A 15,094-nucleotide genomic window follows, 5' to 3' on the forward strand; every position below is an offset into this window, starting at 1 on the left:
TTAATAGAGCAAGAGCAGACGTTTCAGCCATCCAGCTATTCTCAATGCTCATAGTGAATCAACACCAGACATGCAGTCAATTAATATCCAATAGGTAATCAGGAAACAAGTAACAGGTGCAAAGGGAGGGGCTTCAGCCCAGACCCAGAGAACAAATAGAAACACAATTCTTTATCTCTAAAAAAGAAGAATAAAAGCATTTACAGAAAACATGAATAGTTTATCTCTTCATTCATCCCTTTCGGGAAAAGGCTGTTGAGTTCAAAAATCCAAAAAGATTCTCTCTGTAGCAGTTTTTTATCTACATCACCACCTCTCCTTTTAGGCAAAACTCTTTCAATGCCCAGAAATTTCAGGTCAGAAATTGCATGCTTAGCTGATTGAAAATGTTGGGAAACAGACGAAGTTGCATCACATCTCCTGATTGCACTCAAGTGTTCCAAAATTCTCGTTCGTAAAGCCCTGATAGTTTTGCCTACATACAACAATGGGCAAGGGCAGATCAAAATGTACACCACGTGGGTAGATTTACATGTAATCAATTGCTTGATTTTATATATCTTACGTGTGTGCGGATGTGTAAAAGATTGGAGTTTAAGGTAATGTGAACAAGAAGTGCAACTTTTGCATGGAAAATTACCCTGGGCATTAAAAAGAGTACCAGAAGGAGGCGTGGCAATATCAGCATGGACCAGCCTATCTCTGAGGTTTGAGCTTCTAGAAAAGACACAAAGAGGCAAATTTTGAAAAAGTCCATTCAGTTGATAATCACTTTTAATTATATGCCAATGGGAATTAACAATGTTTCTAATTTCTCTGCTCAAAGGACTGTGGGTCAGTTTTAGAATGCAGCGGTTCTCATTTATTGTAATTTATTGTTCTCATTAATTTATTGTAAAAAACATTGCTGTCAGTAAATAAAATATAATTATTTAATTAATGCTTTATTTATTGTTTGAATGAAAATGTAGATATGTTCACTATATACACATCTAGAATGTATTCATGCATAGCTATTTCATATGACATACATATTAATGATACTTTACCAAAGAAAAATGTTTCGCATATAAAATCAACAGTTTTCTCCAAAGGCAAATCTTTGCACAGCTGCCCTTTGTGCAGACATTACAAATGCTGAGGAAAACCGTTCTAGGTAGAGCTGTCAAGTTACTGATGTTATGAGGTATAGGCTATATATATATATATATATATATATATATATATATATATATATATATATCATGGGTTTGCATACATAATATGATATTTTATACACAGGAAAAAATAACCTACAAGCTTGAATATCTTAATATATCTTTTCTTAAATAGTTCATTATAATACATTTTTAAAAAATGCATTTTTTGTTATTTATACAAGTTTAATCAATATCAAGATATTTACAGATAGATGAATTAAACATGTCGTTCAAATCTTTTAAGTTGTTGCGCTTGTGATAACGCGTCGTGGGTCACATGATAACGTCAACATGGCAGATGTCCGGCTCGCATTCATACTCAACGAGATCTGGCTATAAAGTACCTACTCTTTTAGCGCTCGTTAAGTAAGTACTTATTGAAATTAAGTACCTACTCATTGAGTATGCAGCCAATCTCAATCCATTGTCTCAGTTTTTACACAAACTGTTGCATTGACTATTGATCAACCCTGTTACCAAAGTTACTGTAAGAAGAATCTCTAGAACTATGAAAAAACTTCTACTATTTATGAGAAATGCAACTTCAACAGTAACTATAAATCAGATTTAAACTGAATCTAATGATGATCTAATAATTTTATTGCAATTAATGCAGTTATGAGAAAATCAAACAATGTTTAGATTCATATGGACATATAATGGTGTAGTTATTTACCTGAGTGTCATTCATGTTTTTGTGTTATTGATGTTTTATCCATGTCATATTGTGAACAATACAGTATTGTCTTTCAATAGAGCAGTTTTACAGGCTTTTATCATCTATCCTGACTCAAATAATGTGTTTCTAACAGCAAACACTCAGAATAAAGTGAGATGATCTGCTGATGATCCTGAATGGCTTGTTGAATGAGTGTTGATAGTCTGAGGCTCATCAATATTAACAGATCTGTTGAAAACACTCTTTATTTCATGACAATAGTTCCCGTTTTCACCTCATTTATTATGCTGATGTCTTCAGATCTCCTGTAAATTGACACTTAAAGCTCATTTCATTGGTGTCAGCAGACTGAGGGGATTTGTTGGCTACTATATGTACATTTATTTCTGAGTTTAACTGTTTTTCTTATCATTATTTGTATTTGGAAGAATTTACCTTAAGATATTAATGTTTTTCTTTATTTCTGCATTTTGTAGAATATTATTAACTGGATTAAGTGAAATCTATGAGAATATTATCAAAGAAATGATGCTAGTATATCTGGCTCAGGGCAGAAGCATTAGAGAAGCAAAGCATGCGACTGGACTGGATGGAAATGCTCATATATGGTGAAGGCCTTAGTCTCATTTTCACTGTTTAAAACACAAGTATATGGTATGTATTGATTACCTTTGAGGTGTATATATGTTCGATACTGGACTCTGGAGTTGCTTTTGCAAAAGCACTCGACTTTGTGAGATAAAATAATTTCTTGGATAGTAAAGCTTATTTTCTGGCATCAAAACCCCAAGACCTCAAGATTGATTTTTAATGAAGTGACAGACTCCACAACTATTTTTGAACGAAGAAGGAGAATAATTATGAGAATAATTAGGGTTATGAATTAAATGAGCATCAGTTAATTTATGATAGACAGACAGACATGATGTCCAGATTTTTTAAAGATGTGTCATTTAGTAAAAAAAAAACGAATTTACAGATTTTTGGCAGATCAGCTCCTCCCACAGCAATTGCATCATCAGTGAAGCTCCGCCCACAGCAATTGCATCATTAGTGAAGCTCCTCCCACTGTCATTCATCATCAGTGAAGCTCCTCCCACAGCTCCTCTCCAATAAATGCTGTTGGAGAAACTTTCATATAGATTGTCAACATCAGGTCAAATTATCTCCCTTATTTAGACTTATTTTATATCTGGTTCACCTCTATTTTTTTTTTTACAAACAGTTGTAACAGTTCTGAAAGGCTGTTCCATTTCTTGTGCTGTAATGATACTCCCCGCCTCAAGGGGGATCTAGGGAGGTTTCTACGGGAAGGGCTATCCTTTTAAGAGAGACAAGTAAGAGTGTTTAGAGAGGTACTGGCATGGCTTTGAGTGTTTGCTCAACTGAGCCGGATGCAAGAAACCCTATTATGAGGAACTTTATTGGTTCTACAGCTCAATGTAAGTTGTGTATATTTTGTAATGCTATGTTTATTATGTGTCAGTTGCATATTTTGATTTGTGTGAGCCTATTTGTTCAGAGGGTTCATCAACACATGCATTGATAAAGTAACTCCAATAAAGTAATAGCCTAATTAGCATTTACTTGTTTACATAGGATAATAATGCATTTTATTTGATTTATGCACCTATTGCTAAAAGCACTATATAAATAAAAGTTACTTGACTTAACTAACGTATCAGATTAATGATTTTTTTTAATCAAAGTGCTATGGTAGGTCAAACTACCATTACTTAACATTTTCTTATATTGAACATTTTAATTTCCTGTCATCTCTTGGAATATCTGAAAGCCATGTTTTTGCTAATATGTGTCATTATTAGCAGAACACATTTTGGGGAAATTTATGTTGGTGCAGGATGATGTTTTCCCCTCTTTTAATGAGTCTTTTTAGTTTATGTGGCTTTTTCACATCATGCTTGACATTCTCCATTGTGTTTTAAAGGACACCTATTATGGGATTTAAAATGTTCCTACTATTGTTTTGGGACTCCTACATGCATGCAATGACAAAAAAACACTTTTGTTTTCTTATAATATGCATTTACTTTTACCTGATTTGCTCACCGACTCCCAAATGATTCGTTCAACGACTCATTTTTCCAAACCCCTCCTTTGCGTGACGCTAATCTGCAGTGATTGGTCAGATTACCCAGTCAGTTGTGATTGGTATACTACATAGTTTGTAGTAAAAAATTCAAAATCAGAGAAGGAATTTGAGTTGATTTATGTTAGCGATCATTGCCCAAAGTTCGGTGGTAAACACCCAATCAGTTATTGTTTGCGTTAGCTCAACGCATAAACATATTGATAAAGCACTGCAGTACTACAAGGTATTGCTCTATTCTTTATGACAACTCCAATGACAACTCCATTAACAACGACAAACATTTCACGTATTTCAAAAAAATGGACATTGGAGACCTAGAAGCTGCGCTGAGCGTAACTTGCACAACACAGATACATACTTATTGAGCATGCTACAGAACACATAAAAGCAACAATTATTAATAATACTTACAGGTTGTGATTCGGAGGAGAAAGCTGATCCAAATAAACTTGGTACTGAACCTTCCTTCAGTAGCAACCGGCTCACGAATCCACACTTGAAAGCATTTATGTTTGTAAAGCAATCGTCATTAAAATGACACGAACACAGCACAAGGTTCGGGCTATACTTGTGTGGTATAGTTGTAAATATGAACTCTAGCCACTGATTCTTCACATGCTCGTCCCTGGGTAGTGAAAAAAAGGTCGCTTTTGATTCGCACTTAAGAACACGGCGTCTTGTTGTCGACATGATGTTTTCAAGTTTTCCCTGGTGTCTGCGTGCGCAATGAGTGGACGCGGCCAATTTGATCATTTTTCATCTTGACGTCACAACGAAAAGGAAAATGACTCATTGGAAAACCGATTCATTAAATTGACTCAGATTCGACTCCTACTTTTGAGAGACAATAACTTTTTTTTACGGTGAACTTTCATACATAAAACTTTGCAGGATGTTTTTGTTCACTTAGATCTGTTACACACTACATGAAAGGTAATTTTTTTTATTCCATAATAGGTGCCCTTTAAAGCGATAAATTCTCAATAGAATTCAAATAGAACATTAGTGCGCTGGTGAACGTGTGCTGAGTAGCGGTGATTCACGCGCGTCACTCATTCACATTGCTTGTTTTGTTATTGGGGGGGTTACCTCCCCCCTTCCCCCCCACAAACTACGCCCCTAGAGGAGGTGTTGTGTGCGCTGTGTAAACAAACATGATGGTTATTTTAGTCCTAGACTAAATGTGAACATGTATTTACTCATCTCACTTGCACGATAACATTCATTATTCCTCAAAACTAATAAAAAGTCAAATGCAATCTCAGAATTTTATATTTTGAGATTGAAATTTTTATAATTCACTATTAAATTACACAAATATACTTTATGTACTTAATCTCACTTTATTAACCAATGTCTTTGCTGCTGACCAATATGCATTTCCTTTAGCCTGAGAATTATTCATTCCACTTTTGGTGTGAAAGGGCCTTAAAGGTGCTGTATTGCCAATTTTCATTGTCAAATGCACTCTTTCCTGTTGCGTGTCCTCAAACCCCTGGCAACCCGCGTGAGCGACGAGTCTGAGGAAGAAGTAATGTAACATTACTTTTCATTAAAACAAATAATATATATATATGGGCATTTGTTACCGGGAGATCATCGTTAGTGGCCGGTGGGAAATTCTAAGTGACATTGATATCCGCTTGAATAAGTGAAATAAAAATATTTAAACAGAATAATCAAATGTTTACCTAAATGATTGGCGTTCCCACCTAAATTTGAGGATGTGAAAAATTGGTCAGATAAATAACTAATTGGAATTAAATTACTTTGTGCACCGAAAAGACATTGGATTCAAACGTTGGGGCAATTGGTTTGACCTTGCATTTAAAAAATGTGTCTCCTTTCTGCTATTAAAACGGGCTCATTATTACGTCCTTTATCTTCATATTTCTATCTTATAAGACATGGCCTTGCCACTTTCATATTCGTTTCTTCGAATTATTGATGTGCTGAAAATTAAATTAAACTTTTTTCTTTTATGTCAGACCTGATGGAACTGAAGGAGGAGAGTGAAGAACTGAGCGAAGTGAAGGAGCGAGAAGAACTGAGTGAAGTGAAGGAGGAGAGTGAAGAACTGAGTGAAGTGAAGGAGGAGCGAGAAGAACTGATGGAACTGAAGGAGGAGAGTGAAGAACTGAGCGAAGTGAAGGAGGAGAGTGAAGAACTGAGCGAAGTGAAGGAGGAGAGTGAAGAACTGAGCGAAGTGAAGGAGGAACATCATATCAAACCTGGAGAAAAACCTTTGAGTCGCTCAAAGACTAAAAATACATTTTTAAAGAAAATAAGAGCCAAGAAAACTTTCACCTGCACTCAGTGTGGAAAGAGTTTTTTTGACAAGCGTAATCTTGAGTGTCACATGAGAGTTCATACTGGAGAGAAACCACACACATGTGATCAGTGTGGGAAGAGTTTCACACAATCAGCAAACCTTAAGAAACACATGAGAATCCACACTGGAGAAAAGCCACATATGTGTGTTCAGTGTGGAAAACGTTTCACATTAAAACAAAATCTTGATGTTCACGTGAGAATTCACACCGGAGAGAGACCTTACAAGTGTTCACACTGTAACAAGAGATTCAATATGTCAGCAAATCTGACAACACATGAGAGGATCCACACTGGAGAGAAACCACACACATGTGATCAGTGTGGGAAGAGTTTCACACAATCAGCATCCCTTAAGAGTCACATGAAAATCCACACTGGAGAAAAGCCACATATGTGTGTTCAGTGTGGAAACAGTTTCACATTAAAACAAAATCTTGATGTTCACATGAGAGTTCACATCGGAGAGAGACCGTTCACATGTGATCACTGTGGAAAAACATTTTTTTCTGCATCAAACCTGAAGACACACCTGAGAGTTCATATGAAGGAGAAGCCACATTCATGTTCTGAATGTGGAAAGAGTTTTTCAGTGCTGCAAACTTTACATAGACATGAGAAAATTCACACTGGTGTGAGAGAGTATGTGTGCTTTGAGTGTGAGAAGACTTTTATTACAGCGGACAGTTTAAAACAGCACCAGAGAATTCACACTGGAGAAAAACCTTACAAGTGTTCACACTGTGACAAGAGATTCAATATGTCGGCAAATCTGACAACACATGAGAGGATCCACACTGGAGAGAAGCCGTTCACATGTGATCAGTGTGGGAAGAGATTCACACAAAAAGCAAATCTGAACGAACACATGAGGATCCACACTGGAGAGAAACCACACACATGTGATCAATGTGGGAAGAATTTCACACGATCAACATCCCTTAAGAGTCACATGAAAATCCACACTTGAGAAAAGCCACGTGTGTATTCAGCAGGGTTGAGGAGTAACGGAATACATGTAACGGCGTTATGTAATCAGGATACAAAAATCCAGTAACTGTAATTTGTTACAGTTACGTCAAAAAATGATGTAATCAGATTACAGTTACATTTTGAAAAAAGGAGGAATACATTCAGGATTACGATGGTTTAATTTAAAACTAAATAAATCAGTATTTTGGCATAATATCATTATATAAACCCTCTAGGCGTCACGGTCGAGTTTACTCGACAAGATGCGGCACTGAATAAAATGGCCGATTTTGTCAAATAGGGTGTCAAATTTCATTCGACCTCCCCTCCACTAGATGGCAGACATGTCATACTTCATCCCCGACTCAAAAAAAGTCATGATTCTATACAAAATCTTCGAGCTAGAGCGCATTAAATCAGTGCCAACAAAAGCAGAGCTAGTGTGCGAGTGAACCATTTTATCAGAGCAATATTGTCAATGTCAGCAAGTATTTGCATTAAATTATTATTATTATCATTATTATTATTATCTAATGGCATCAATAAAGCTTACCCGCAATGAAGTGTTGGGTCTTCTATTCGCGGACCCTGATTCTGAAGGGGAATAACGTTATCTGCCTTCAGAAGATGACGGTGATTCTGAAAGTGAAAGTATAGCCCTACACCAAGCACAAACGGTGAATCTTTTGCCCAATGTAGATGGTCCTTTGCCCAATGTCAGTGGTGGGAACAATGTTTCCCAGGGGTCAGAGTGTTCATCGCGAAGTTAGCAGGCCTGTTAGTGTTGTGGGGAACGAGGCAGGAGATTTTTACCGCGCTAGCCATGTAGCTTTGTCTTCTGACCGTGTGCCTCTCTGCAATCGCGGCGACAGTATTGTGGTGGAGACTTTGTCTAATGCCACTGGGTATGTTAGACAAGGTCGAAGTATTCATAGGACAAATAGGGGGCAACGTGGAGGCAGGGTGGGGAGTCGCAATGACAATGACAGTAGTCCGAGCTATGCACACTCGGCGCGCGCGCGCGAGGCAGATCTGGCCGCGCTGCTCGTAGCAGGAGCAGAGGCAGTGTGACACGGAGCAGAGAGGCTATTATGTGTTTGTGTGTCATATGAATAATATATATGTGCCCCATACATGGAATCAGAGTGCCTACTGTATGTAGTAAATGGAAAATCTCTACAGCAAAAGGCCAACCGCTACATGCATTCGGTTTGTTTCTACCATTTATTAGTAATGATTTACACAGTTTGTATACTATTTACTAATTACCTGAGCATTCAGTATTGTGCAATATAGCATACAGAAGGTGAGGGACATTTTGGGGGGAAAGAAGTGCTGCATTTTATCATTTAAACGTGACTTTTCATGAAAATTCAATAATCCAAGATGGCCGCCACCATATGACATCATAATATGCAAATTAGATGGGAAAATGTAATCCCTACATAAACTTTGGGTCATCCTTTTGAAATTAAGATGTCAAAATCGAACGTTTTAGGAAAAAACTCTGGCGCCTAAAGGGTTAAGCGCTGCTTGATTATACAGTAGTTCCTGGTTCTGTTGCCAGTAATGACTCACGTGTGCCACCCGCTGGTACATGCGCAAATACAGCTGTCTACAATCTCCTCAGACGCAGATCGAATCACTGCTGCTAGTAGAAGGTAAAAACGCTTTCAGTTCATGGAAATTCCACTGCTATTTTGTTTTCAAAGAAAAAAATGCAAACAACATGGTTGTACCAAAATGTCCTTTCTTAATTTCTTCTCACTTAACGGGATGTTCGCTGTATAGGTAACGTAGGAACTCCCACTGCCAATGCCCCAAGTTCAGTCAGGCAAATTAAGAAAGATCACGGCTTTAGTCAACATGTAGGCCTATTTTAAAATAAACTGTGAAGATTGTGTAGAAATTTTAAATGTTGTGTTTTTATTTTTTCCTTGTACACTGTAGGACAATATTTGAATTTTGATAGATATTTTGGACCTACAAATACACTTCCAAATACATTCGCACGCACACACTTACACAAAGGCCCAAAGCGCAGAGGATGAAAAGGACGGAAGAATGCTCATTTAAGGGAGACAGGGGGACAAAAAACCCCTTGACTGAGGCAATATAAGGTTGATGTCACAAGATTTATTTCCTCTGGAAAAAACCTAAGAAACTGCATAGGAACAATGTAACCCAGTTCCGTATATATATGACTACTTCTTTGATTTTAAGTAGTTGCATTTTTTTTTTTTTTATGTCGTGTGCATCCCTGGGGAGAAATTGGTTCTCTTCTAGCTCAGTTTTTTTGCTTAAATTGCTCTGCTGTATTTTTATAACTTGAAAAACCTCGGATGAGAACAAGTTATTTTTATTTCTATTGCTTGAATTGCTTACAAGGTAATTAGCCTTTGTAATATCCACTCATACAGGACTGCCCTGTTGAGATTGGATAAGCTGAAGTTTTATAACCTGTAACTTGATGATTTCCTACAAATATTAATCATTGTGTAACCACTATTTTATCTTTTGTTTAAATAAATTTTTATTTCATAAAGACAAGCACTGTTACATTTTTACTTCAGCTTACAAAGACAGTTCTATTAATAATATACAGAGCATTATGATAATTTTTGCAAGACCCAGGACAACAAAGGTTCCAGGAACGATTCTGCTGGAGGGTAAGCATGAATTTGATTCATATGCCTAGTTGTTAATTAATATTATTGTTTATGAGGGTGTAGGGACATCCCTTAGATTTACTGGTATAAATTAAACAAGCTAGTGCTATTCTGGCCTGACAGCAAAATAATACCTAGCAACTTCGATACTAGGGGTTATTCAGGAGGATGAGATAAATACCATAGGGTTGTTCCATAAAAAAAGATTAGAATACAAGCCAGGCTTATTTCGGTTAGTCAGACTTATTGTCAGTTGATTCTGTTTCATAAAGCAAACTTAAAATGGTTAGAACTCAGTTACTCTGGCAACTTATGCTGGGAAACGTCTCAGTTACTAATGTAACCCTCGTTCCCTGAAGGAGGGAACGGGAGACATAACGTCGACGTGACAACGTAAATGGGATGACTTCAGGGAGACCTATCAACTTCGAGTGTCTACAGAATGAGCCAAAGAACGTTGGCGTGCATGAATCGCGTCACACGCCCCCGCCCCACAGTGCGGGTATAAACAGGAAGCGGGCGCACGCACACATTGTTTTTCGCTGAGGAGCCGAGATTTGTGACGGCCATGCAGCGATGGTCAGCAACGGTGGCGATGGGACATTACATCTCCCGTTCCGTCCTTCAGGGAACGAGGGTTACATTAGTAAACGAGACGTTCCCTTTCAGCCGCTCATGTTTGACGTAACTTCGACGTGACGGCGTAATTGGGATCCCTTGAAAAACGCCACGGTTGCTGCCACTTCCAGCGCCCTACGCAAGACTCTCAGACCCCCAATTGGCTGGGGCGGAAGATCTGCGTAGAGGGAGTTCAACGGCTGTTCCATTATACCCCACACAGAGGAACTCTTGGATAACACTGGGAAAGCGTGCCTTTCCAGGGAAAGGACGCTGCGGAGCCACATCCTGCCCGAAGGGAGGTAACGTGGAGAATACAAATATGGACTGGCTGAAGGGGCAGTGCAACATATGGAATGTCACTGGGGTGGCTCCAGCCTGAAGGGGGAGGCTACACTGGACAGTGACCGCAGAGCAGACTCTGCCAAGGGAAAGACACAGCCTCACCGCAGGGAGTTGGTCGTTGAAGAATACACATATGGAACCCAGCCTAGCACAAGTTACACAAGCATACGAGCACTAGGCCTGGCGTCGGACAAACTCACAGAGTTCGCCAAGTGGGGAACTCGACTGGAGCAAAAAACGCACGTATCCGTTCCTAGGAAGGGAGTGGCGCAGCAAGCCGACACTAGAGCGGGAACTTTGGTGTTACTGGCTGATTGAAGCAAGCACACAGGAAGAAACCGGCTCAACACGTAGGCTATAAAACCTAGTGAACGTGTTAGGTGTCGCCCAGGAACCTGATGATCAGGTCGTGCTTTTCCAAAGACTTACCATCAACAGCATTGTGATGTGCGGCAATAGCGGCAACATACACTTTAAGGGTGGAGGGAGACAGCCTTCGCTCCAGCCCTTCTTGCAGGAAGGAAAGCACGGCTCTGATCGAGCAAGATCGGGGGTTCTCCTCATTAGAGGGGGCTCTAGCGGAAGTGATGGTGTCAACTACCGCAGGGGGTAGGTCACCTAGAACCTCCGCGTCCCGTCCAGGGAACAGACATGGAGTTTCCAGAGGTCTGGACACGGGTGCCATAGGGTGCTCCATCTTTGAGAGAGCAGGTCCTCTCTCAGAGGGATGGGCCAGGGAGGGACTGTTGCGAGGAGCACTAGTTCCGGGAACCAGGTCCGGTTGGGCCAATACGGCTCAACTAACAAGACCTGCTCCTCGTCCTCCCTGACTTTGCACAAGGTCTGTGCAAGAAGGCTCACTGGGGGAAACGCATACTTGCGTAGGCCCCGGGGCCAGCTGTGTGCCAGAGCATCCGAGCCAAGGGTCCCCTCGTTCAGGGAATAAAACAACTGGCAGTGAGCCGTGTCCGGGGCAGCAAACAGATCTACCTGTGCGGTCCCGAAGCGCCTGAAAATCAGCTGGACCACCTGGGGATGGAGTCGCCATTCTCCCAGTAGCACCTACTGCCGTGAGAGCTCGTCGGCTGCACGATTGAGCAGGCCCGGAATGTAAACGGCACAAAGCGACCTCAGATGCTTCTGATTCCAGAGGAGGAGATGGCGGGCGAGTTGTGACATGCGGCGGGAGCATAGACCACCTTGGCGGTTGATGTATGCCACGGTCGCCGTGCTGTACGCCGTACGGACCAGTACGTGCTTGCCTAGTAGCAGCGTTTTGAAGCGGCTCAGCGCAAGACGTACTGCTAACAACTCGAGGCAGTTGATGTGCCAATGAAGTTGAGGCCCCGTCCACAGACTTGAAGCTGCATGCCCGTTGTACGTGGCCCCGCAGAGGCATCCGTGGAGACCACAGAGTGCCTGGACACTTGTTACAGGGGAACACCTGCCCGCAGGAACGAAGGGTCCGACCACAAGCTGAGAGTTTAGTGACAGTGCGGAGTCACTTGGACCCGGCACGAGCCGCTCTGCCATGCCCATCTGGGGACTCAATCGTGGAGCCAGTGTTGGAGAGGCCTCATATGAAGCAATCCGAGCGGCGTTACCGCTGCTACAGATGCCATATGCCCCAGGAGCCTCTGAAAAAGTTTCAGTGGTGCCGCTGTTCTGCGTCTGAGCGTGCTCACGCAGTTCAACACTGACTGGACGTGGGCCTCGGTGAGGCACGCTGTCATGTTGATCGAGATCAACTCCATACCGAGAAAAGAGATCCTCTGCCCGGCGGTGAGTTTGCTCTTTTCCCAGCTGACCCGAAGCCATAGGTGGCTGAGGTGATTGAGCACCATGTCCCTGTGTTCGCACAACTGCTCTCCCGACTGGGCCAGAATGAGGTTGAGAATGCGAACGCCACGCTCGCACATGGGAGCAATGGCCGCCTCCGCGACTTTCGTGAAGACATGGGGCGACAGGGCCAGCCCAAAGGGTAAGACCTTGTACTGATATGCCCGTCCCTCGAATGCAAAGCGAAGAAATGGTCTGTGTCGAGGGAGAATCGAGACATGAAAGTACGCGTCCCTCAGGTCGATCGCTGCAAACCAATCTTGGGGAAGGATGCATTGGGGAAAAATGCGTTTCTGCGTAAGCATCTTGAACGGTAGCCTGTGAAGGGACCGGTTCAGGACGCGCAGGTCCAAGATTGGTCATAACCCACCACCTTTCTTGGGTACAATGAAGTACGGGCTGTAGAAGCCGGTCTTCATATCAGCTGGAGGGACCGGCTCGATCGCGTCCTTCACCAGTAGGACAGCGATCTCTGCCCTGAGCACATGGGCATTGTCCGTCAGAATATGGGTGAACAGAATGCCCTTGAAAGCAGGGGGGCGCCGGGCGAACTGAATCGCATAGCCTCGCCGTTAGACCGGACGAGAACTTACAGGCCTTGGACGGGAGGCGTGGATTACCCCACCAAGAGGAGGTGGACGCCGGACACAATTGCATCGTGACGGCCCGCTCCACTAGGGGGATATCCACAAACCCCTTAGCTGCCCCGCCCTCGAGGGTGACAAGGGGGGAGGAGCCACTAGGACGGCTTCGGGCACTATACGGTGCCTTCCACATCCTAGAAAGCTCCTCATGCACCTCCAGAAAGAAAGGTACCGGGGTCGCATACTGAGAACCAGCACGGCCCGCCCCGAGAAACCAATCGCCCAACAGAGAAGGTTCGGGATGTGGTGGAGGGTTCCACGCAAGCCCGACCTTCTCGACGGCCCGGGAAAGCATAGTGTTGAGCTGAATCTCAGAAATGTCTCCTCAGAGAACTACACTTCCCAGAATGCACCAGCAGCAAACCGGCTGCTAGTCACCTGATCAATCATCACTGATTTGGAGCACCTGTGAAGACATGGAGGTCCTCAGTTATTTAGAGGAACAAACTTCACAGAGAAGACACTCCAAGTTCACTCACTCGTAGGTTCGGTCCAAAGACGCCAATGGTTGGTAAAATATTTTATTTACTTTCATGGTGTTTGAAATGGTGTTATTCAATGTAAAAGGCTTAAGTGGGTAATTAATCATAAAATGTATTTAAAATGTTTATTTAAACGTTTAAACTCATTAAAAATGTTTAACTGAAATGTTTAGTTAAAATGATAACTTTTGTTCTCTGTCTTTAAAGGTTTACAACCTAATTCATTGAACATACCAATCAACTGACAAAGCCAAAATAAAAATGATTGAGTTGGAAATTTGAGTTGTCCTTGTGTCCTTTGGAAATTGAACAAGAGTAGGACTGGACAGTTGTAAACCACGCGGAGTGGCCTGGCCCTGAGGATAAACGGCTTCAGATCCAGAAATAAGCTGTTGACGCAGAGGAAGTCAAGATGGCGGAAGATGTCCTGGGGAAGTCGGTCCAGCAGCTCAAAAAGGAGAGGACCACTGCAAAAAGCAGCTTCACCAGACAAGCCAACTTCATTTCAAGAGGAGCAAGGGAAGAGTTAAGGGAAGAATTCACTAAGCTTTCAGTCTGTTTCAGAAAGATGCTCGATGCCAATGATGACTACAGGATTGGACTTGAGGCTGACATTAAGACTGAAGATGATGAAGCAGGTCTTGATGAACAGCAAGAGGCTGACATTGATAGATCTGTAAATGAAGGTGAAGCAAAGTTGGAGGAGATAAGGGACATTGTCCAAACAAACCTGTGGTCGAGGTATGGAAGGAGTGAACTTCTTGTGGCAATCCTGGAAGCAGAAAAAGCTAATGATAAAGCGGCTGATGTACCTGTGGAAAGTGCCAATTTAGAGGGCTATGAAGTGCACCTCGCTCTCTTGGAAAAAAGAATAAAAGAGGCCAGCTCAGTAATGTCAACATGGGAGAGATGGATCCCTGTAGAATTAAAGGACGAATTAGATGGAAGAGTCAAGGACGTAAGAGCATCCTACTACAGGCTTGAGTTAAGGAAAGCCGAATTTGCCACTGCACGGACAATCAACGAGCAAGGCACAGGAGGGAAACTACTACCCCTACCGGCAACATCCACTCCAATAGTGAGAATCAAACCAACCTCTCTACCTATCTTCAATGGAAGCAAGAGAGAATATCACAGATGGAGGAAAGACTGGGAAAGCCTGCAAAAGCACGGAGAGCCATCCGGATCAATTGAAGTGTAGAA

General features: G+C 41.8%; 1 protein-coding gene across 1 annotated transcript in view; it reads left to right on the forward strand.

The window, feature by feature from the left end:
• Window positions 1–3,184: 3,184 nt before the first annotated feature.
• LOC309500794 (uncharacterized protein) overlaps window positions 3,185–15,094 on the forward strand; it is a 67,493-nt gene continuing 55,583 nt past the window's right edge. Inside the window, exons 1-2 of the mRNA XM_082172528.1 lie at window positions 3,185–3,320; window positions 5,980–7,375. Coding sequence (XP_082028654.1) covers window positions 3,242–3,320; window positions 5,980–7,292 — 1,392 coding nt within the window. The 5' untranslated portion in view covers window positions 3,185–3,241 and the 3' untranslated portion in view covers window positions 7,293–7,375. The remainder of the gene's footprint in view (window positions 3,321–5,979; window positions 7,376–15,094) is intronic.

Source organism: Leuciscus leuciscus (assembly GCF_965113295.1).
Source record: "Leuciscus leuciscus genome assembly, chromosome: 1".
In the NCBI taxonomy this organism is placed as follows: domain Eukaryota; kingdom Metazoa; phylum Chordata; class Actinopteri; order Cypriniformes; family Leuciscidae; genus Leuciscus; species Leuciscus leuciscus.